This window comes from Protomyctophum parallelum (genome assembly GCF_964188405.1).
Source record: "Protomyctophum parallelum genome assembly, chromosome: 22".
Lineage (NCBI taxonomy): Eukaryota > Metazoa > Chordata > Actinopteri > Myctophiformes > Myctophidae > Protomyctophum > Protomyctophum parallelum.
The window spans coordinates 17,258,545-17,281,505 of record NC_139714.1 but is presented as its reverse complement, the minus strand read 5'-3'; the positions used below and the strand labels follow the sequence as shown (position 1 = coordinate 17,281,505).

Below are 22,961 nucleotides of genomic sequence, written 5' to 3'. Positions count from 1 at the left end.
AATTGCAAAAAAAAAAACATCCCAATGTTTTTTTTGCAAAAAAAAAAAAAAAAAATTGCAAAAAAAAAATTGCAAAAAAGAAAATTTGCAAAGATAAATTTGCAAAAAAATTAAAACATTATGTACAGTATGACACCGCATCGGTTGCAGCTGTTTATTGGAGCAATGTGTCAGTAAAGACGATGTTCTGTTACTACTGCTTGGCACCTTGGACGGTCCTTTGTTCTAGCAGCCATCAGGATCCACAAGCAAGCTTAACCGCATATGAGAAAAAATTGCAAAAAAAGAAATTGCAAAACAAAAATTTGCAAACAAATATTAGCAAAACAAAAAATTGCAAAAATAATGTGCAAAAAGAAATTTGCAAAAAAGAATTTGCAAAAATAAAGTGCAATTTTTTTTTATTTTTTATATGATACAGGATACTTAATTGGTTGCGTTATGAATGTGGATCTTCGTACAGAATGATCCAGTAAAGACGATGTTCTGTTACTACTGCTTGGCACCTTGGACGGTCCTTTGTTCTAGCAGCCATCAGGATCCACAAGCAAGCATGTAGCAACTCATAATGTAATAGCAACTCATAATGTAATAAGGGCTCAAAAAGGCTCATGATGAAATAAGTTAAATGTAATAAAAACTCATAATGTAATAATCAGCTCATAATGTAATAAAATCATGAGCGCATAACGTAATAACAGATTTTTCAAAAAAAGACGTGTTACATTATGAGTTGCCTTAATAGGCAGCTCATAATGTAATAAAAGTTCATAACGTAATAATGGCCCATATTGGTGAGAAAAGTCTTACACTGTCATTGTTATTACCTCTGTTGACAAATGTAGACTTTCATATGGCCCATATAGTCTTACACTGTCATTGTTATTACCTCTGTTGGATACTTAATCCACTTAAACTCCTAAGACTATATGGGCCATATGGAAGTCTACATTTGTCAACAGAGGTAATAACAATGACAGTGTAAGACTATATGGGCCATATGAAAGTCTACATTTGTCAACAGATGTAATAACAATGACAGCGTAAGACTATATGGGCCATATGAAAGTCTACATTTGTCAACAGAGGTAATACAAATGACAGTGTAAGACTATATGGGCCATATGGTAGTCTACATTTGTCAACAGAGGTAATAACAATGACAGTGTAAGACTATATGGGCCATATGAAAGTCTACATTTGTCAACAGATGTAATAACAATGACAGTGTAAGACTATATGGGCCATATGAAAGTCTACATTTGTCAACAGAGGTAATACAAATGACAGTGTAAGACTATATGGGCCATATGGAAGTCTACATTTGTCAACAGAGGTAATAACAATGACAGTGTAAGACTATATGGGCCATATGGAAGTCTACATTTGTCAACAGAGGTAATAACAATGACAGTGTAAGACTATATGGGCCATATGAAAGTCTACATTTTTCAACAGAGGTAATAACAATGACAGTGTAAGACTATATGGGCCATATGAAAGTCTACATTTGTCAACAGATGTAATAACAATGACAAAGACTATATGGGCCATATGAAAGTCTACATTTGTCAACAGAGGTAATAACAATGACAGTGTAAGACTATATGGGCCATATGAAAGTCTACATTTGTCAACAGAGGTAATAACAATGACAGTGTAAGACTTTTCTCACCAATATGGGCCATTATTACATTATGAACTTTTATTACATTATGAGCTGCCTATTAAGGCAACTCATAATGTAACACGTCTTTTTTTGAAAAATCTGTTATTACGTTATGCGCTCATGATTTTATTACATTATGAGCTGATTATTACATTATGAGTTGCTACAAGCTTAACCGCATATGAGAAAATTTTGCAAAAGAAATTTGCAAAAAAAAATTTGATATGATACAGGATACTTAATTGGTTGCGTTATGAATGTGGATCTTCGTACAGAATGATCCAGTAAAGACGATGTTCTGTTACTACTGCTTGGCACCTTGGACGGTCCTTTGTTCTAGCAGCCATCAGGATCCACAAGCAAGCTTAACCGCATATGAGAAGAATTGCAAAAATAAATTTTCAAAAAGATAAATTGCAAAAAAGAATTGCAAAAAAAGATTAGCAAAATAAAAATTACAAAAAAAAAAGTTGCAAAGTTGCAAAATTGCTAAAAATTGTTCCGGGGGCCTCCGGGCCAGTCACCTGGTGGCGGGCTGGGGGTCTCCGGGGCCTCTGTCTCTACAAGGTGCGAGCGGGGGGGGGGCTGACCTGTGACAAATAAGGTCATATATCTGCTGTATATTGTGAGTCATGTCTCCTGCTCTTTTCCTGCCTTGCCTTGCACTCAACTTGAAAAATGCTGTATTGTTGTATAGTTTATGTCAAGCTGTTTTTCTGTTTACCTTTGTGTGTCTGTCTGCTTTTGTTATGTTTGTTTTTTTGGTTTTTTCTTTGGGATTCATATATATATATATATTTTTTAATAAAAACAAACAAAACAAAACAAAACAAACAGTTTGGCTACCATGTAGGTACCACGAGTACACTACACTGCATTCCAAATGTGATTAGAAGGAATAAAAACAGTCCAGGTTAAACGCCTCTCCTGTGCCATCAACTCGACAAGTAGAAGCACATGGCAGTTATAATAAAGCTGAATGTTTGCCGGCTATAATTTGATTAGTGTACAGTAGGTGCAGTCAGTCAGTCAGTCAGACAGACACAAATCAAAATTCCATGCTCGTCAGTCACTCATTAATCGTTCCGCAGCAACGGGTGAAAGTCCTCTGGGCACGTCGTAGATTTGAACACAGTTGAGCGACCTGTCGCCTGACATCACCGGCTAGAAAAAACACACCTCTCTCTGGAGGAATCTGTTCCCAATTAACCTTACTGTGAGAAGCAAAGTATTTGTTTCCTAAAAAATGAGGACCGGCACCTCGGCACCTGGGGAGCTGCCAGAGGGGTATTGGATGGATGTGATGTGATGCTATGGGGGGAGATTAGCTACCCTTCAGGCTCCTCTTGTCCCCCTCGTGTCTGGGGCTCTGCTGATAATAGCCCCCCTAGGGCCGTTTGAAACGTCCACACCTGGTTTAGGTTTCATAGGGCCTTCTGGACCTATATCTGGGTTACTGTTGGGACAGAGTTAACTCCTTGTGTACCCCCCCAAAAACCCCATGCCCTCGTTTATCATCCTTTAACTGGGCTAACTTATTGCCACTGTTAAAACTATCGGACTGTCTAGACACTAACAGTAGTGCATTGTAAAGCAATGGGTGCACATACACGCTGAGTAAATTATATCAATCAGGGTCAAAAACCCTATAATAAAAAAGTTTAAAAAAAAGCACGCCAGGAGTGCTTTGGTCAGCGCCTGGATAATGAGCCGTTTCCAGCGGTCCTGACTGTCCGTTATGACAACGATGCGTCACAGGTCTCGTCAACCAGTAAAAAAAACAAACAAACAAAAATCGCACCCGTGCGAACTGAGCGGTGGAACTATACTTTTATTTAGGGATGTCCCGATATACTTTTTTCGTTCCCGATCAGATACCACAATTTCTGTGTTAGCCGATAACGATACCAAATACCGATACCAGTGTTGTGATCTGGTGTTGTGTTTATAGCTATCTAGCTATATATCTGGTGTTGTGTTTATAGCTATCTAGCTATATATCTCGTGTTTATAGCTGACTCCTCACTCATAATGTGCACTTGCAGTTTGGGGCAACTCCAAAGCAAACTCCACATGCCCCAACATTTTATTTACCTGCCATAGTGTCAACCCCTTCCTTACCCCTGTGTCGGATCGGTGGTTAGACTGGCATATTCACCGATACCGATATGACCCGATATGACAAATAAGGGCCAATACCACTACTTTTCCGATACCGATACAGTATTGGGACATCTCTACTTTTATTGTTATAGTTACTGACTTACTGTGAGTTATAGTTACATCCTGGTTAAAAGATTGAAAGTCTTTCTTCAGTTTGAAAATAAGATTTAATACACAATTAACTCTCCAACATCGATGGGCACTTGCTCGGTGTCCCCATTCTTCGATTCTATTCTATTCCTTTAGTATTAATTTATTTTTCACTTCCTTTATAGGCAGTGTATTATTTTGTGTCCCCCAAGGACATGAGGGAGGGTTTCTTTTGTCTTTTGTTGTGAAAGAAAAACAACAGAACCATCTTTGATATTGATGATATTGTGTAGAGACCAATTTCATTGAACACTCTTTGAATACATCTCGTAAAAAAACAAAACGGCTTCATCAGAAACGCCAGACTTTCTTTTGAGCCTGGGAACAAAACATAAGCGTGAAAAATCACATTGGTTAAAGTGGACGAGGCAGAGCTAATGCATCTCTCCATTTCCATTTCCAAAGACACCGCAGAAATGTATGTTTTCTAGCTTTCCCTTCGTCCGCCTTGTCACGCTTCCGTTTCAACGGATGTTGAGAAAGCCCACGTTTTGGATGACAAAATTGGAAATATCATGCAAATCACCTTAGGTTACTGTAATTCTTATCAGTAGGGGGAGTCTACAGTAGTAGTAGTAGTATGTCTAACTGATTCCTTTCTGATTCCATCTTCTGAAGAACATTTGATTCTCTCTGAACAACACTGTACTTATACTCCCCAACGTAGTAAATCAATTATCCCATATCTAGAATTCACCTATTCGCTACGCTAAGCATTCATGCTACTATTCGTGCTACAAGTTAACCCATTAACCCATTTAGGCCTGACGTCGGAATTTAAAAAATGCATTTTTTAAAATGTATTTTTTCTGGAAAAACCTCATGTTTCTACATCAGTGGTTCTCAATATTTCATGTCAAGGACCCCAAAAATTATATATGTACAATGCCGCCGACCCCCCATCTGAAAATATGTTGTTCCAGGGACCTCCCAGAAGATTTAAGGCACATTTTCACGATTTTTCAAAAATAGCAGACCTACAAGCTCGTAGCGCGCCACTATGAGGTTTGAGAACCTCCTAGATCAGTAGTTCTCAAAACTTTTCTCCAAGGACCCCCAAATTGATATATCTGTATATTTGGCCGCACTGCAGACCCCTATCTTAAAAAGTTTTGTGCCAGGGATCCCCCAGATTTGTTAAAAAAACATTTGAGTCTTCAAAAATAGCAGATATACAAGCTCACAGCGGCGCGCTATATTCTGCTATTTTTGAGAACAGTGGTGGATTATTCAGAACTCACGTCAGAGTCTTGAAGAAATAATCAAGGTAGAGAGTTGGACTGAAACAATGTCCCTTTATTACAAAGACTGCTCTGTATATATTAATATTCATATATAATATTCATATATACTCTAAGGTCTGTACCCGCCCAGGGAGGAAGCACGAATCCAAGCCTCCTGAACCCTTTACATTTATCACTTATACACAATGACAGAGCAGAGAACACATTGGAGGTGTGGTCACTGTGGACAGGGCTGGACTGGGACAAAAATTTGGCCCAGTCATTTTCACGTGAATTTGGCCCAGACCGGCCAACCGCAACCAGCGCACAGATAGCAGAAACTCTACCGCCCCGCTCCGTCGAGGCACACACAAACAAACAAGCCCTAATACCACCACTTTTACAGAAACCAACAGACAACTACACAACCCTAGAGGGTTTATTTGTCACTCACTGATACAGGTACAGTGACATTATCATGATGGCACTGGCAGAATGGCAGCACGCCCGGACCTTTCCTGGTGGCCTGCCGCCTATTGGCCTGCCCGTCATGATTATTTTAAAATCATGGCGGCCCCCTATGGTCGCGGCCCACCGGGAATATGCCCGGTATGACCTGTGGCCAGTCCACCCCTGAATGTGGACATGGTCAAACAAGGTCCTATGGTCTAGTAACAGGTCATCTGACAGACAACCAACAGCTGAAAACCTACTGTGTGGTGACTCATGTGAATGCAGTCGAGACAGTTAGTCATTTGCATCTTCAAAACCCCATTACAGAACCACTGTTCTAAAACCTAAGTTTCCTGGAAAAACACATGTTATTGTATATCTATATATAAAATCTAAAATGACAGCCTGCAGGCTGCGTGCCTATGGAATGGATGATGCAGAGCGGTGGGTGTGAAGTATGGCGTGCCGCGTGTGGAAAATGCATGTTCTTTGAACGCAGGAGCGGTCGAGAAGGGATGAACACTTTCTGCTTGTGTTGTCATGGTGATCGTGGGAGAACAAGACATTTGTTGGCCTAACTTGAGGCAAACGGAGCGAGAAAGAACACTGCTGTGTTCCTATTTGGCTTTAGTATTCAGAAACAGAAATGTCATTAAGCCATTTTGGGCAGGAACCCTCTTTGGTGTTTTAAGCATTAGGTTATACTTTAGCTATTGGAAAATAGCAGATCTACCAAGCTCATAGCGCATCCACCGAGTGGCGCGCTACGAGCTTGTAGGTCTGCTATTTTTGAAAAATCGTGAAAATGTGGCGCGGATCTCTGAATATATATTCTTTCACAGCGAACGTTTTAACTCAAATATTTGCTTCTGGAGGCGGCCAATTACATATAATAATTGGGGTCCTTGACATGAACTATTGAGCACCACTGGCACAGATACAGAAACATAGGTATTTCAGAAAACTAATTTTGACGTAAGGCCTAAATGGGGGTCTGTAGCCTAATGCATGTCAAACCTGGGGGTCCTTGAAATTAAACGGGGGTCTGCGTGCTAATTAATGTGGCCCCATTGGGCCCTCCAATGTGTCAATTTGGAGGGGCCTTGAGATGAAAAGGTCCCTTTAGGCGTGGTCATTTAATTAAAAAGCATTTGTACTTTGTATAACGGAAAGCCACCACAGAATCACAATTTAGTTATTTATCAAATGGACATTTATTAAAACATTTATGCATTGCCAATGTATGCCACAAAAGCAAAAACGTACAACAGTTAACAGAAAATTGGTAGCGAATACAAAATTAAAACGATTCTTAATTGCACGGTACTACAATGAAAGTAGAAAAAAAAGAAAGAAATTACATTTATGGCATGACAGAGAATAATACCATGTTAACCAGTGAATCTCAAAGAGGCACATAATCATTGGAATAAATAGAGCACCGAAGTCTGACGTCAATATCGGTAGAGGGAGCCAAGTCCACTGGTTTATGTACTTGGAGAGATTTTAGATCGCCTCATAATATGAACTGCGTTTGAAAAATAGACAAATCATCCTGGCCGTCATATCATATGGATATGAAGAATCAACTGACTGAGAGAAAACGCTAATAGTTTTGTGCCAATGCTGCCAAATTAGTTACATTTTCGCTAGAAAACAGAACTGTATGAAATATGACTGAACGACTGTCAAACAATACATCGACACCTCCCCGACAATATCGACCGAAACAGTTTGTTTATTCTTTGGACCACAATTCTTATACGAGACGATTTTTAAGAGGACCCCCATTTTGGGCGGGAACCCCTTTTGGTGTTAGCATTATGTTAGGCTTTAGGTATTGAAAAATAGCAGATCTACAAGCTCTTAGCGCGCCACCGAGTGGCGCGCTACGAGCTTGTAGGTCTGCTATTTTTGAAAAATCGAAGAACGACTGACACAGAAACACAGCTTTTCCAGAAAACTGTCACGATGTAGAAGACATTTTTAGAATCTGATCTCAGGTCAAAATGGGTTATTCTCCATAGAGAAAAACCTCCATGAACCAGAGGATGAGCGAGTGACGTCAGGACTTTAGAACCAGGGGATGAGCGAGTGACGTCAGGACTTCGGCGCTCTATGGCTTGGAGAGACAGTACGTATGTAAACAGCATGTGCTTGGCGTGCATATTGTATGTCCACTGATTCTGTTGGCACTGTAGCATGTCTGAACCCACATCGATGATAACTAAGCAAATGAATAAATACAAATAATCTGAAGGTCTGAAGATAATTCCTCTCATTATTTTGTTTAACACGACTGTCGCAATTACCATTTAGCATTCACAGAGATTCATTACTGGGTCGATCGAGCATGTGATGCTGGTGGTATTGATTGACATCTTCTGCATAATTATGGTATTATTATTATAGACAGACTCAAATACATGGTGGTAAAAGAAGCATGAAATCCATATTTACCGTGCGGGCTCTCTGACCTTTGACCTGTGGGTTCAGACAACATGGTGATCAGATGCAGGAAACCAACTATAATGGCGGTCGGCCAATGGCAAAGAAATCAGTGTCTGCTTTTATCTTTTCAACGAGCCATCTTAAAACTTTGGGATTGCACGGGACGTCCGCAACGTAAACAAAAACAGGCAAAATTCTAAATTCTAAAAAATATTGGCGTCAATTTTCTCTCCCCGACGAGGATGCAGCAGGACATACATTAACGTTAGGTGCCTCGGTGCAAAGAAACAATAAGGGTTATTTAATTATCTCAAGGCGATGAGCACTGAGTTATGGAATACATATATTTAGTTATATATACATACATGTAAATATATAAAAAATGGCCAGATACAAATAAATTGTCTTTTTGTTTGGCTAAACCTTGACGTGCGGAGCATCTCCCCGTCTCTCACAGCATCGTGATAAATAAATGCCACTGTGTGTCCAGCGAGAGAAGTAGAGGGAATGTCCCCCAGCCGAGAGACGCGAAGAGATGGAAACCACCGCAAGGCTTATGGAGGGGAGGGGAGGAGGGGTCAATAGAGCGTCGCAGTGCCGCCCCCTCGAGAGACCCGGAAAAGAAATCGCCGTTCATTTTGCTCATAGACTTTTCCTAAAGTATTTTTTCAAAGACGGTTACGCCGTGGACAAAGCCAACTCGGATCGTGACAAATCATGACAATGAACACAATGTTTTGGGGCCGATCAAATCATTAGAAAGAAGAAAATAAAGGCAGGAGACAACACTATTTGTTTTGTTTTTATAAATTATTTGATCGGCCCAAAACATTGTGTTCATTGTCATTTGTCACGATCCGAGTTGGCTTTGTCCGCGGCGTAACCGTCTTTAAATAAATACTTTAGGAAAAGCCTACGGAGAAAATGAATGGAGAACCATTTCCTGGGCCACTCGTTGTTCTGAAAGGGGGCGGGACTGCGACGCTCTATACGGTGGGCACTGGGGCACCGAGGGAGTCCCCGGGCCGTTACCACACCGTTCCTTATGGAGGGGAGGGGAGGAGGGGTTACGGTCAATATGGTGGGCACCGGGCACCAGGGGGTCTCCGGGCCGTTACCACACCGTTCCTTATGGAGGGGAGGGGAGGAGGGGTTACGGTCAATATGGTGGGCACCGGGCACCAGGGGGTCCCCGGGCCATTACCACACCGTTCCTTATGGAGGGGAGGGGAGGAGGGGTTACGGTCAATATGGTGGGCACCGGGCACCAGGGGGTCCCCGGGCCGTTACCACACCGTTCCTTATGGAGGGGAGGGGAGGAGGGGTTACGGTCAATATGGTGGGCACCGGGCACCAGGGGGTCCCCGGGCCGTTACCACACCGTTCCTTTCTCTTCGGGGTTCCAGAGGTTTACGTCAGTCGCCGACGTCGCTGTCCTGGTCGCCTATGAGCCACAGAAAGTGGAAGCTGAGGGCGAGCAGGGCCGTGCCCAGCAGGTCGCCCAGCGCCGTCAGGTAGGGGATGGAGAAGCTGTCGGGGTCTTTGCCCACCCGCCACATCCGGTGGACCATCCAGTCCGCGATGCACAGCAACGTGAACACCTGAGACGAGAGAGAGGAGGCAAAACAAACAAACAAACAGGCATGGATGGAGTGAGAGGGTGTTTCTCCATAATGAAATGTTTCAACCCATTCTGGACGGGAACCCCTTATGGTGTTAGCATTATGTTATGCTTTAGCTATTTGAAAAATAGCAGATCTACAAGCACCGAGTGGCGCGCTACGAGCTTGTAGGTCTGCTATTTTTTGAAAAATCGAAGAACGACTGACATAGAAACATAGCTTTTCCAGAAAACTGTAATTTTCAAACAGACATTTTTATAATCTGATCTCTGTTTTAAGAATGGCCCAGGAAGGTGTCGAGAGGTGTTCTATTAAAAGATAAACACGTGGCTATAATTGAAGGGGACGTTGGCTGTGCAGAGTTGCTAGAAGCAACATTAACAAAATAAAAAACGTCTTGAATGAATGGCAATTAGGATGAACTCTGAACACGGTGCCAGACGGTGAAAGACACACTGCCTGCTGGCCATACAGGGCATTTCACTGACAGATCATTACAGAAAAATAAGGTGGCTGTTTGGGGAAATTCTTCCAACAAGGTTCAAGTTAGCTTTATTGTCCCTTGCGGGAAATTGGTTTGCAGCCAGATAACAGTATAAAAGAAAATACACACAAACAAACAACATTCAAAACAAGACTAAGATCTAAGAACAGGGCACTGGAGACAGAGAATTCATGACATTCAATAGTAGCAAAGTCAGCATTCGTGGGCAGTATGTGCAAACTTCAAAGAGGCAAGAATAAAGTGCTATATCTGCTGTTCAGCAGCTGAATAGCAGCCGGGACAATAAGGATAGTCATCATTACAGACGAGACATTAAAGAAACGCATTTTCCGCAACATGAGAATCAAAGGATAGTATGTTGTCAAGAACACCACCACATTCTCACTGTAAGTTAAGGATAGAACTACTTGTCGTATCGCACGATGAAAAGCACCTCCGGGACGTCCCGTCAAACCTAACTACTCATGGCAGGGCCAAAGTCAGAGAGACAAGGTTTGCCCTTCATTCATTTTGACGGGGTAGGTGTACTTTCTGCTCCCAGACTCACTTTCAAAGTCATTGAACCCCTTTTGGTGTTAGCATCATGTCATGCTTTAGCTATTGAAAAATAGCAGATCTACAACCTCATAGCGCGCCACCGAGTGGCGCACTACGAGCTTGTAGGTCTGCTATTTTTCGAACAATCGAAGAACGACTGACATAGAAACATAGCTTTTTGCAGAAAACTGTCAGGATGCAGAAGACATTTTTTTAATCTGATCTCAGGTCAGAATGGGTTAAGGGGCTTCCGGTGTCTCTGCTCACAATAATGCAAGCTTACAGTCATTGATGCAAACTGCTGGCTAAAATATATATCTAAAAGATACCAAAATTGTAAAAAAAAAAAAAACAAGAAAAAATAAAGAAAAACAGAGGAAAAGAAGTTAAAGAAAACACATTTGCAGTCTGTGTTGGTGTCATTTGTCTGAAAGAAAAACAGATGCATGCAAATGTAAAGGTGAATGTCAACCGGAACAAAAACAGTGAAGTGTATTAAGAGATAACTCCACCTACACTTTCCTAATTGTGTCTGCGAGGCCAGCGAGGAAACGCCTACAGAATAATATATTGCGTAAGGTCGTCAGCTGTGCTCACTGTGTCATATATATCTCCATATCTCCAATTACCGATGACTAACACAGGCAGGAGGAGAAGCCAAGCACAGTTGTGTGTGTGTGTGTGTGTGTGTGTGTGTGTGTATGAATGCTTCAAACACTTTCAACACGGCACCCCTATTTTGTGCATTTTCTGCAGAGGCAAAAATGAACTATCCGTAGCGTAAAAGGTTAGTTTCCAACAACGTCTGTGCAGGTGTAGATTCTCAGAGTTGCATCGTGAAAAGCATTGGCGACAGAGGTTGTGAGCTTGTAGATCTGCTATTTTCAGCATGCAACCAAGTGTAAAATGACTTATACTGGATCTCTTGTCCACTAGTCCCTTCCTAACATTCTAGTCTAGTTTTTATCCGTTGACTAAATTGTCGATATATTTAGTTTTAGTTTCAAGCCGTAAGAATGGCATTGTTCTCTTCACACCGACTGGCAACGTAAAAAATATATTCTTAGGGTGGTGACCCGAGATCAGATTCTAACAATGTCTTCTACATCCTGACAGTTTTCTGAAAAAGCTATGTTTCTATGTCAGTCGTTCTTCGATTTAAAAAAAATAGCAGACCTACAAGCTCATAGCGCGCCACTCGGTGGCGCGCTATGAGCTTGTAGATCTGCTATTTTTCAATAGCTAAATTACAACATAATGCTAACACCAAAAGGGGTTCCTGCCAAAGATGGGTTAAGACAGACTGCCGCGGCAGCGTTACTTTATCTCTGAATGCATGCACGTCTCTTTGTAGTATTTTTGTGTACTAGATTCAATCCTGTGAAGTTACCCAGTAAGACCTCAGGTCTTTTAGGGTGTCTTTCATTGAAAAGCAAAGCTTTTGCACACCTACAGGCGACAGGTGCGTAGGAGAGGGTACGGTACCCCAAAAATGAAGGAAAACAACCGCACACTGTCTTCAAATGCAGTGACCAACTTTTATTTACAGGGAAATAGCAACGTTTCGGCCTATGCGGCCTTCATCAGGCTATCCATACAGACAGTGTGCGGTTGTTTTCCTTGTTCAGGGTGTCTTTCATAAAACCTCCAATGTGCTGATAGTGCTTAATGTCAAATATATTGAGCAAAGCAGCTTCAAGTATAATCTCTCAGACGTGCCTCTCACTGGCTTCTCAGGACTGAGGTTTGTGTTTACTTGCAAACTGAAGGAGAGGAGGGAGAAAGTGGAAGTGTGTGTGTGTGTGTGAGTGAGTGTGTGTGTGTGTGTGCGTGTGTGTGAGTGAGTGAGTGAGTGAGTGAGTGAGTGAGTGAGTGAGTGAGTGAGTGAGAGAGAGTGAGTGAGAGAGGAAGTGTGTGTGTGTGCGTGTGTGTGTGTGTGCATGTGTGTGTGTGTGTGTGTGTGAGAGAGTGAGTGAGTGAGTGAGTGAGTCTGTGAGAGAGAGAGAGCGAGAGAGAGGAAGTGTATGTGTTTGTGAGTGAGTGAGTGAGAGTGAGTGAGTGAGAGTGAAAGTGTGTGTGTCTGTGAGAGAGCGAGCGAGCGAGCGAGAGAGAGAGAGAGAGAGAGAGAGAGAGAGCGGGAGAGAGAGCGAGAGTGGACGAGAAGAGGCACCGAGGGAAGAGGTAACTCCCTGAGCAAACAGGAGGGGGAACGTTCAGAAGGACAGCCTAACCCGTTCTGACCTGAGATCAGATTCTAAAAATGTCTTCTACATCCTGACAGTTTTCTGAAAAAGCTATGTTTCTATGTCAGTCGTTCTTCGATTTTTCAAAAATAGCAGCTATGAGCTTGTAGATCTGCTATTTTTCAATAGCTGAAGCACAACATAATGCTAACAACCAAAATGGGTTAAAACAGGGATCACATAACTGGTCCATTTGTTGTTGTGTTGCCAAGACCTGGCAACACCGAAATATACTGACTCACAAAAACAAACATCTCATCAACATGGAAAAATGTGTCACCAGTCAGCAAAAACACCGACATGTGAACCATCTAATGCTGTATCACTATTTCTCTTTTTGAGTGGCGCAACCACTCCTATAGACAGCTATGCATGTCCCTGGGTCTGTCCGAGCACGAGAATATAGCGTTTGTTCACCACAAGTGTCACTGTTGCACAGCCTAACACACAGACGCACACAGGCCAGGGAGGAGGGATTGTAAAGTACAGTACAGTACAGTACAGTACAGTACCACTCACTTCAGACGGGTCAGATCTTTTTAGTTGCGAACGCCAGTGAGCATTTACCATGTAACCCAGCAGAACATGTCTTAAACTTAAACTGTGTAGAAATGAACTCTGGCCTCCACACCATAAAAACTAGATAAAGTGCCCATCGGGCCCTGACCACCTGGGCAGGTCAGGTTGTGGCCTCCTGGTGGCGCTATAACAGGCCTATCTCCTGTTTCTGTAGCGTGAGGCAGCTTGATGTACAAGTACACCCCCTGGACATGACTATGTCCAGGGGGGCTAGTATGTCGCAGGGACTTACCCCCAAATCCAACCCTTGATGCGGAGTGTCAAGCAGGGAGGCACTGGGTCCCATTTTAACAGCCTTTGGTATTTGACCCGACCTCCCAGTCTCAGGGCGGACACTCTAACCACAAGGCCACTGAGCTGGGTGTGAAAAGGGTGGGATATATTCCTCAGCCTATAGTAGGAAAGTCTGTGAAAGAGTTCACATAAATTGCACGCTGCATGCGTGTTCGGTTCGAAACGGGCCAATGCATTTCATTTAGCCTGTTCCTCGTCTTTGATCCCCAGAGTCACAGTCCAGTAGCCGTTGGCACGGTCCTTTGGAGGGCACCCCCCTAAATCCTACTCAAGTCTTTCGTTCCACCTGAAGTAAAACCTGCCCGATGGGAAGATCTATTGTCACAGGACAATAAAAGATCTATTGTCACAGGACAATAGAAGATCTATTGTCCCAGGACGTTCTAACAACCTATGTCGGGAAGATCCTTTCATACGTTATATTTGACCTCTTCTTTCTCTTCATACAGGATGACTTTGGGACGTGTTGTGTAACCAAGTGAAAACATCAGCCATCACAACGCCATCACGGCCCGCCAAAATATTTTTTTTGTCTACAACTGTATATTTATTAAGACTAAAATCTTATGGTATTTTAGTCGACTAAAACTAGACTATAAGTAAATAAGTTCAGATGACTACATATATACGACTAAAACTAAAATGGAGTTGTTTTTGGCAGCAAATTTTGATTTTTGTCATCGTCTCTTCAATAGTTTTCATTTCGTTTAAGTCACATTTTAGTCACCTGGAATGTTTTAGTGTTAATCTAATTTTAGTCGACTAAATCTACGGCTGATTTAGTCGACTAAAATGTCTTTTGGTGGGCCTTGAAAACAACACTGGGTTTGAACGCGCAAACCGATCAATCACGCACCAGTGGTCCATCGTGCAGCGTCTTACGCATTTCGTCTTCCAGGTTAAATCCCACAGGGTTTCATGAGCTTGTGTCTCTTCAGTACCGCACCTGGGGGGACAGGGCCTTCTATGTTTCGGCCCCCAAACTCTGGAATGAACTCCCTAACCATCTCAGAGTTGCTCTCTCTTTCCTCTCCTTCAAAACCTCACTCAAAACCCACCTTTCCCCAGCTGAGGTCTGGTTAGGATGTCCCCCCCCTTCCCTCGTTTATCCTTTTATCTTTTTAACCCTGTACTGTTGTATCTGTTATGTTTTGCTTTGTTTTTTTTCTTTTTCTTAATAAAGTCTGTTCCTAGTGTTCCTATGTAAAGTGCTTTGGGTATTTAGAAAAGCGCTATATACATTTAAGCTATTATTATTATTCAGGGCTTCCGGTGTCTCGTCTCACAACGATGAAGCTCACAGTAAGAGCCCAGAAACAACGCCACAAAGCCAGGGACTTAATGTCCACGTATGTAACTCTGTGTGCACACACAGCAGAGCACATGAAACCATATCTGCCTCTCTAGTGCTTTGTCATGCAGGATGTATAGAGGGTGTGTTGTCCACATGAAGTGGTAACAAGATCAGTGAACATGTACACTTTGTACAGGGAGAACATGGAGGCCCTCCGGGCCCTCAGGCAGGGGCCGACAGGAAGAGAGAGAGAGAGAGAGAGAGAGAGGTCTAATTAGAAAGCACTGCATATCCTGACATCAGTCAGCCGTGGCTGCAAAACTCTTAATGGATTTGCCATCTTAGATGCTAAAGCATGGCATCAATGCTAGCGAGCAAAAATTAGGTCCGTCCTTGCTCTAGAAAATGTTCCCGTCGCACTCATCAGTTAATCAGAAAAGACCTCTGAACATCGCCAATTCAAAACCAAGGAGAGCGCCGTAGTTCCTGAGAAAAAAGGCCAAAACAGAAGCAGAAGCAGAAGCTAATGGCTATGGAGAATGAGACAGTGTGTGTGCTGGGGGCCCTAGCAACTGTGCACAGCAACCGGAGTGGTTGAAAAAAAAACAAGAAGGAAAATATCAAGGCAATCTTATAGCGATATCAAATGCCTCACAGGACGAGCCTACTCGCCCAGAGCGCACTGCGCATTACGCGCAATTAATTAATCAGGGCGAGTATATCCGTCAACGGGATCAAATGTGTTAAAAAAAATTAATATCAACATATCATTCCCACTGAATTCACTACGGGACAGATTACTCTCATGTGAATAATTGCATGAGAGCCTATAGGTTTGATATAAGATTTAGGCAATTAGAATCTAAATTAATTTAAATCTATATGCATGGTTCGTTCAATCCATCCTATTTTAATTTAATGCAGTTCTCCTAAACTACGTGTAGTGCATTTGGAATTATGTGAATAATGATTTTGCTCTTCTGAACAAAATGATTAATAATAATAGCCCTCAGCTGCCACCAAACAGCATAACCCATTTAGGCCTGATGTCGAAATTAAAAAAAAAATCTCTTTTTAAAATGTATTTTTTTCTGAAAAACCTCATGTCAGTGGTTCTCAATATTTCATGTCAAGGACACCCAAAAATATATGAAATTGGCCACAGATCCCCCCCGCCCCCCCATCTGAAAATGTGTTGTTTCAGGGACCCCCCCAAGAAGCAAAGATTTGAGTTAAAAACTATTCGCTCTGAAAGAATATATATATTCAAAAGATTTGTGCCGCACTTTCCTGATTAAAAAAAAAATAGCAGACCTACAAGCTCGTAGCGCGCCACTCGGTGGCGCGCTATGAGCTTGTAGATCTGCTATTTTTCAATAGCTAAAGTATAACATAATGCTTTTAAAACACCAACAGGGGGTTCCCGACCAAAATGGGATAAACAAGCATTGCTCAAAGCAACGTTCATGTGATAACCCCCCCCTGAGCTGTCGGAGTGAGATTTACAACGATGCCACTGGATTTTTAACATTATTCTGTCTGCCTTCTCTTCAGGCTTTGGAAAAAGTAACTTTTAAAGCACTTCTATGCAAAATACGAAAACTGGAAAAGGCAATGCTAGTCTATACACGTTATTCCATCACATCGTGCTGGGCATGGACACTCGCCGTTCTCTTTGGTCATAGAACCAAGTTGTACATTACATTAAGTACTGTACTTAAGTACATTTGTTTATGTATGTATCTGTATGTATGTATGTATGTATGTGAGGGTGTAGCAGATCTACAAGCTCGCCACTCGAGCTTGTAGGTCTGCTATTTTCGAAAAATCGTGAAAATGCGGCACAAATCTTTGAATATATATTTTTTCAGAATACTTTTTTAATATTATTTCGACATCAGGGCTAAATGGGCTAATGGGTTGAATGTGTAAAGCTGCAAATTATTATAACGAACAAATCTTTATTTTAACCTGTAAAGCAGACAATAAAATACAATGTAACTAGTACTTACACCTGCAGCAGACAGACACCTTAGGACACCTACTGGTTAACAAGCGGTACTGCCTCTGCAGCTCAAAAAGTGCAACATCTCCTATAAGCTAAAAACGGAAGAGCTGTAAAAGGAAATGTGGTCTCAAATGCAGCCGGGGGACTTCGGTTCGAATCCCGGGTAGAACACAGACGTTGAACCCTTTGCCCACTTTTCAACACAGAGCAGCAAAAATTAATAAATAAACTAGCTAAAAGCAACACAAACATAATCAGCGAAGCACAGAGAACATACTGCCTAAATACCATACATACCACAAAGTCAAGTTATGGCAAACTAGAAAAATGCTGAAAGGAGCAATTGATAACTTGATGGCTTTTTTGCTTTCCATAATTGTCAACCACAATTGCCTTCAAAACAGTTCAAAACTTCAAACTCATGGAGCTCACAGAAAAGTCAAGATTCCTCAAAGGCGTTAGCCACAAACCACAGCTCTAGGAATGCACAGCGCGCACGGACACACACACACACACACACACACACACACACACACACACACACACACACACACACACACACACACACACACACACACACACACACACACACACACACACACACACACACACACACACACACACACACACACACACACACACACACACACACACACACACCTGTCTCACCATAAGAGTCTCACAGTAGAGTACACATCAATAGTTTAAAACGTTTAAATGCTGCTCATTCATGTTCTCACTGACTAAAAGCTAATAGCAGAGTAAAGTATGCAAATTGGGGCTCATCAAAGACAGGAGTTCGGTCGTGACCCTGTTGTTACATTGCTCGTTAATTATACAAAATACCAACATCAATATGCATGAAGGAATGACTTTAGATGGCCTTCTAGTTTAAAAAAAAAATCACTATGGTTAGGACCCTCCCCGATCAGGACATTTTATAATTGCGATTAACGATTAAATTGTGTTTTTGGCATTGAACATCGGAACATAAAAATTACATTTCTGTTTGGCATTTAGGCTTCGTAAACAAAATTCCCACAGCGCCGATTAGGGATGTTAATTAATCGAAAATCAATTAATGAACATTAAGACATTTCTAAATTAACAGTTAAAGGACCTATAACATAAAATTCAACTTTTTCAATTTCTTTTGTGTTTTTGGGGCTCCCATGTGTGTTTTCTATCCCCACAAATAACCAATTTTGAACAATCAGGCCTTCATGTCATATGGGTGTTTTAATGGAAATTGCTCTCAGAAACAGCTCGACTGATTTTGGCCTCATCGTGATGTCATCAATGTCACCCTACTTTGTATAATTCCTCCTTTTCTTCAGTCTTCAGTTGCAAATTTGCATTTCCACTTTGTTTACAATGTCCACCATTGTTGATTTTCCAAGCTGGCATGGAATGGAAACAAGCCTGGTTTTATCTAGCATGAGTATTATAATGACTCAAATATTAAATAATCTGCATATCAGCACCCTCTCCACCTCAGGACAGTGTGGTACTGCAGCTAAAACTGCTTTCAAAGTCCAGAAAGAATTAACAAGGCATGGTTATATCAGAGTGGTGATTGAGGCTCAAACCATTAGAAATAACTTTGAGGGACATAGACAATATGATTATTAAATATTAAAAGCAGTTTTAAAATGCATGTTATTTGCGCTTTAACAAGTAATAGAAAATTCTGCGGTTCTATCATTGGGCGGTGTGGGAGCTATTTAGTATTTCAGTATATTTTCTATATAATTATCTAATGCATTTATTATTTAGTTTGCGTTGCTTAATTAGTTTACAGCCATTATTTCTGTTACAGCTAATGCTTTTATTTTGAAGGTGATGGGCAATTCTGGGGGCACAGCTGAGTCTACTTAATTAAGTGAGCACACACAGTCAGTGAGCACCGGGAAGGTTCATGGTTCTTTTACCAGCAGGACAGGGAGAGCCTAGCACTGTGCTGTATGTTTGTCTGGAGAAGCCGAAAAATAAAACACTATCAAATGTTGCTGCCTGACTGGACAATGGCCTCATTCCCTATACCACTGCGTAAGATTCGCTGCCCGGTGCCTTTAGTGGCTTTTTAAGTTTTTTATTGTTCATGGTGTGAATTAGCCACTACAGGCGGTTTTCTGTGAATGCAAATGCTGTCTAGTGTCTACGGCCGAGGAACGCACATGTGGGCCGGTAAAAAGAAAAAGAAAAAAGGTAGCCACAGAAACATCTCTGCTTTTGCATGTGATCTGACAAGACAAGATTTATTTATTTATTCCTCAAAAATAAAACCATCGCATGGCCCTGCATCTCAAATGGTCAAATAAATATTTGACTAAGGAACATAATATGCCTTTTGTGTCGTCTCTGAATATCAGATTAGACATAAATTGAGGGAAATTAAGATTCTCAAAAATAATATATAATCAATCAATCATTTGCATCCCTAGGGCAGATATGACGAATAACTCACATAATACAAATAGCCAAACTAGAAGATCACAATTTGTCTTATTGTGTCACGTTGTGAGCTTGTAGCTTTTTTCGCTTCCGATCCCGATACCTCAATTTCTGTGTTAGTCTCACCTGCAGCAGGGCAGCAGCCAGGTATACGGTCAGGTGTACAGTGTACAGGTGTACAGTTAGGTGAGTGGTCTCACCTGCAGCAGGGCAGCAGCCAGGTACACGGTCATGAAGATGGGCGTCAGGGTAGTGTGGCCACTCTTCATCAAGTGTATGGTGTACAGGAAGATCACATGACCAGGGACCACCAATAGGAGCAGCACCTGAGCAGAGCGGTGATTGGGTCCTGAGAAAAGACGGGAAACGATGAGGAAGAGTGGCGGCGACAGAGGAAGGACCGTTAAAGGTCTCCACACACCGAGAGCGTTTTGAGGATTTCTAGGGCGTTTCTCCATCGGTTTTACGAAAAAACGTGTCCAGTGTGCAACCACCTTAACGGTGAGGCACACTTCCCTTTCCCCTCCCATGTAAACAGAGTCCATAGTAGGGCTGGTATAACTTTAAATTAACATTATTAATTAATATTCATATTCATTCATATTTTGAATTGAGTGTCTATGGACTAATCAAAGAAGATGTATGGGTGTCTCTGAAATGAGTTTGCATGTTCTCACCGTGTCCCCTAGGGTAGGTACCCTCACAAAAAACATGCAGTAATCCTGGTCACTAAACTGCCTCCCCCTGGCCAGCCGGGGCGCCTGATGGAGGGGAAAGGAACTGGTTGGAATAACGTGTTCCTTCCACGCGCTACGTCCAACCAGGGAAACTCCCCCCCCTGTCAGGTGTAAAGGAGCAACTTGGACACTCAGGCATGAAGGAAGCATGAGTTCAAGTCCGTTGCTCTCCCCTTGTCCCCCATATATGGGGACTATGTTGGCGGAGTGTGTGTAGAGCCCAGGATCACATTAGATGATTGACACAGGGGTGAAAAATGGGTTACAAAATCGTGGGATAAAAAATATATTTAAAAAAAAGATTGAGTTTTTATGATGCAAGCATGATGTTGCGTCCAGGCTATTGGTCTTACCTCTAACCTACCTATTCTGATTTCTGAATATTGCCTAAACTACATTGTGATGAAAGAATTGCAGTCGGTTAGCTACAGATCAGTCTACCCTTTTCATAGCTCACTATATTCATCTGGGTTCTGTCTGCCTGCCAGAACAGAACCCCTACGGCTGTATGCAGCACATGAACCCGTTCCCAGAAACTTTGACAATCCGCTGGCAGAATCATCAAAAACAACAAGCGGTTAGGACAATCAAGGACACTGCCAACGTGCAATGCCAGGCGGTGTGGAAGAAATCATAGTGTTATTATCATCATCTCTGTGCCCTGCTATGAATGATACATTATATTTTCCATTATATTTTCGTAAAGCCTCCTAGTCCTGATAACGATGGTTTATTGTCCAGCTTGTCCTTATAACAGGACAGTATAGAGCGTCGCAATTCCTCCCCCCCTCGAGAGACCCAGAAAAGAATTACTTGTTCATTTTCCTCATAGACTTTTCAGAAAGTATTTATTTAAAGACGTTTACGCCGCGGACAAAGCCAACTCTTGTCGTGACAAATCATGACAACAAACACCATTTTTCGGGCTGAACAAATAATTAGAAAGAAGAAGGAAACTGCACTTTTTTGTTGTTTTTTTTCTTTGTAATTATTTGTTTGGTCCAAAATATTGTGTTTGTCGTCATGATTTGTCACACAAAGAGTTGGCTCTGTACGACGCTTAAATGGTCTTTATAGTTTAGTTTATTTCGATCTTTCAGAGGGAGACATTACACAAAAACAGTTTACTTTTTTCTTTTTAGGTGATGGAAAAGGCATAGGCAGAAGCTTAAAGCTTATTAGTGCCTATCCTTATCTCAATGTATTACAAAATACTATTGAAGATATGCATAACAATCAACATATAAACAAAACAAACAAATGACATTTATAGAAGAAGAAAAGAAAATTAAAACAAACAAAAAACAAAACAGAAAACAGACAACGACAAACAAGGAGGAAAAAAAGACAAAAACAGACAAAGCTACAATGTTATACCTTAGTCCAACACTACATAGCAGACCATTGCTCAGCTCCCCACTCATTCCAGGTTATAACTAGAAAGAGGCAATTCTGGGAAATTGCAAAGTGTGGTTGCCCACATCGCACCCGTCGAAAATGGAATCGCTTTTGTCTCTGCGTTGATGAAACCACCCTCGACATGTGATTCAAATTTGGGATGGATCGGACATTCCGTGCGTGAATTGTGGCTTTTTTTGTATAATAGGCCCCTCCCACTAACTTGGGAAGACGATTACGACCGAACGATACATAAGATCTAAATTCTGACTGTGCTGTTTTAATCGGATAGGTTGGCTGATATAGGCCCCTCCCAATAATTATACCAGCCAATTACAATGTCAAGTCATCCTTTGTGATCATGCATAAGTCATTCAAAGAGGATTTCCCCCCCAAAATCATGTTTTTGCAACAAAGGGGTATAGGCCCCTCCCAGTAATTTGGCAGCCAATTACAATGTCAAGTCACCCTTTGTGATCATGCGTAAGTCATTCAAAGGGGATTTCCCCCCCAAAATCGTGTTTTTGCAACAAACGGGTAATTGTTTTTGCAATTGTAGCGCCCCCTATGGATTGAAATGGAATTGCTTTTGGCTCTGTGTTGATTAGGCCATCCTAAACATGTGATTCAAATTTGGGGAGGATTGGACTTTCCGCTCGTGATTTGTGCATTTCTTTTGTAAAATAGGCCCCTCCCACTAACTTTGGAAGCTGATTACGGACGAACGATATGGAATATCGAAATTCTGACTGTGCTGTTTTCATCGGATAGGTCCCGAGATCATGTGTACCGATTTCTGTGAGATTTGGACAAAATCTGTAGGAGGAGGAGCAAAAAGTGTGTTTTGAAGAAAATGCTAATTTGCTGCAAATTCGTTCTAGACGGAAATGGGCGTGGCCTATATGGGGAGATGCGTCATGACCCAAGGAATCCAGGGAAAAAATATTTTGATTTTACGACCTACGGTTCAAGAGTTATACCCAAAAATGTAAAGTTGGCTGTTATAGCGCCACCATGAGGCCGACCGATATACTTCTAAGGTAATTAATTTTAGTAATTATTATGAATCTCTCCTCCAAGTCTTGTAAGTATAGCCCTTACGGTCTCAGAGGAAAGAATACTTGAAAGTGAGTTTTTGCATTTTCCCATTCATGTCTATGGGGAAATTTAATGCACTAATT

At 41.7% G+C, this 22,961-nt stretch overlaps 1 protein-coding gene across 2 annotated transcripts in view; it reads right to left on the bottom strand.

The window, feature by feature from the left end:
* Window positions 1–9,359: 9,359 nt before the first annotated feature.
* The window catches only part of slc41a2b (solute carrier family 41 member 2b), a 44,533-nt gene continuing 30,931 nt past the window's right edge, over window positions 9,360–22,961 (bottom strand). Inside the window, exons 10-12 of one of the 2 annotated variants that reach the window (XM_083757686.1) lie at window positions 19,846–19,994; window positions 9,491–9,710; window positions 9,392–9,409 (exon numbers count right to left, since the gene is read on the bottom strand). In XM_083757686.1, the coding sequence (XP_083613812.1) occupies window positions 9,525–9,710; window positions 19,846–19,994 (335 nt within the window). In that variant the 3' untranslated portion in view covers window positions 9,392–9,409; window positions 9,491–9,524. Of the gene's footprint in view, window positions 9,711–19,845; window positions 19,995–22,961 lie in introns of both variants that reach the window. The other variant, XM_083757685.1, reaches the window with a different exon arrangement.